Genomic DNA, 2108 nt, shown 5'->3' on the forward strand with positions numbered 1-2108 from the left:
TACTGAGGGCTGCAGATCTGCTCCGTAATTCTAGGGAGCACTATGAAGTGGCTATGTGTTTCTATGAATGGCTGCAGATCTGCTCTGAGATTCTAGGGAGTGCTGTGTAGTGGCTGTGCGTTTCTATGTAGAGCTGCATAGAACGTGCAGGTGACTGTAAAGGTGATACCCCTTTCTATGGTGCTATGGCACTACACAGCCCTGCCACGTGCTGCCTAGCTCACCCAGGTTTTGCTGATGCAGGCATGACTCTGCCACGCTCAGCGACTCCCCCTACTAAAATGCCTGCCGTGACGCAAGCAAACTCCATCTGAAAAAAACTGTATAGGATGTCGGGGAGCAGCGGTGTTCCCGGAGATGGTTCTCCCAATACTTTCATGAGGCCGAAATTTCTTAGGTTTCCAATAAAACCACTGGTGGCGGTGGGTGAAAAACCCAAGGAATAACCCCAAAGGAACCACTGGAAGACGACGACAGCGTTACTTGCCGATACAGCCCATATCAGTGAAACTGGTTCAGCGTGTTAGGAACGACAATTATTTTGAGTGGCTACATAACGCACGAGCACTTTTGCGCCGGGACAGGCCGGAATAAAGAAAGGCTTGTGGAATATTGAGATGATGTGGTTCACTGACGACTTGAGATTACACACCCAGCCCAGGTATCATAAAAGAGACCATCGCCCCAGAAATGATAATGAAAGAGAGATCCCCCCGATCATATCTGTGGGTGCATCAGTCAATTGAAGGGAGAGTAAAAAGCTTCGCACGAGTTTGTTGAGACAGCACGTATTAAGTCCATTGAGTTACACAAAAGAAGTCAAGCGTAACACGCTGGCGGCGCAGACTTGAAGTAGGTGGGATGAGGAAGAGAGAGAGAGAGGAGGTGCACTTGAGGTGGCGTTTTATGTTGCGTTGAAGGATTGTCCCACCAGAACATGATCGGCCGGATTATTAGAATGGTCGGTTGAAGAAGGATCAATGAGGGAGTAATTAGAAGTCGCAGAAGTGCTTGCAAAAAACCGATCGTGTTATATGTACATGAGTTCGTTGAGTTTGCGTTGAGTTATCTCGGAAGATCCCGACGATTTAGACTCCGTCACATCGGCGGCAATGGCGACAGGACTGACCTCGACAGCTTGTTGCAACGTCCAGCCTCAAGACAGAAAATGTTCTCTCAAAGCACCAACAAATGTGCGACTGCCGCGATGTAAATCTTCTTGCAATCGCCCCAGTGTGAAGGGTATGCAGGTTCCATGAAACCTCGGGTAAAATGCGGAAACACATGAAGCTAGACAAAGTTGACCTGTAGATTAGATTGCTTCGATTCGGTAGCTACCTCTCAGAAGAAATCGGGATGACGACTACGCACACCTTCGATTCCTCAAGATAAGTAGACGTCTCTTCTTTACTACATTTCCATCGAGTTGAAATTGCGGACAAGTGCTGTCCGCCGACTCGGAGTCGCCGAAGAATGGCTATTTCTCGGTGTATTACCCTCGTGCATGATCGATCGCGGTGTTATGAGGGGAAGGTCGGAAGCAGTGTGGGGCGTAGGGAGCAGCTGTTATCAAAGAGAGGTAGAGATGAGCGCCGCCGTCGTTGACTTGACAACTTTTGCGCCGAACATTTCAGTCACACTGCTCACCGATATGCTTCTAAACCCTTCTATCTGACGCAGAAAGCGAATTGGGTCCTCAATTTTTTGAAGCCTCAACAATCATATCGAGGATCTGAATTTGCAAATCGGCCAAAAGGTAAATTGCCGAATGCCGTCCATTCTTGAGCACGTGAAAGGTTTGATCGCGATCATCGTAAAGGGCCTCCAAAGGCTTGCAAGGCCGTGGCATGGCTTGAAACAGCTTGAAACGCAATAACTGTAAGCAGGGTTCAGTGAATTAACTAGCATTGATTGATCATATTACGCCTCCGAGTGAGTACTTGCTGAATTGAATCAAGATCCGTCAACATGTTCTTATCCCACCCAAGACAAGTACGCAACACGTAGAAATATTCGAGCTGGTGCCCTCCCAGTAAGCACTGTCACTAGACATCCGCCGGACCTCAAGCTAATTATATTAAAATTTCCTTCTGATGTCAAAAAAATCG

The 2108-nt window shown here is 47.8% G+C and overlaps 1 protein-coding gene across 1 annotated transcript; it reads right to left on the minus strand.

The window, feature by feature from the left end:
• Positions 1-220: 220 nt before the first annotated feature.
• On the minus strand, positions 221-801 carry LACBIDRAFT_315306 (ammonium transporter; the record flags this gene model as incomplete). The annotated part of the gene is made up of 4 exons (XM_001889588.1): positions 221-510; positions 563-601; positions 653-723; positions 770-801. 4 exons carry the CDS (start codon positions 799-801, stop codon positions 221-223), a joined length of 432 nt encoding a protein of 143 aa, XP_001889623.1.
• Between the last annotated feature and the right edge of the window lie 1307 nt (positions 802-2108).

This window comes from Laccaria bicolor, genomic scaffold, assembly GCF_000143565.1.
Source record: "Laccaria bicolor S238N-H82 LACBIscaffold_69 genomic scaffold, whole genome shotgun sequence".
NCBI classification, from domain to species: Eukaryota; Fungi; Basidiomycota; class Agaricomycetes; order Agaricales; family Hydnangiaceae; genus Laccaria; species Laccaria bicolor.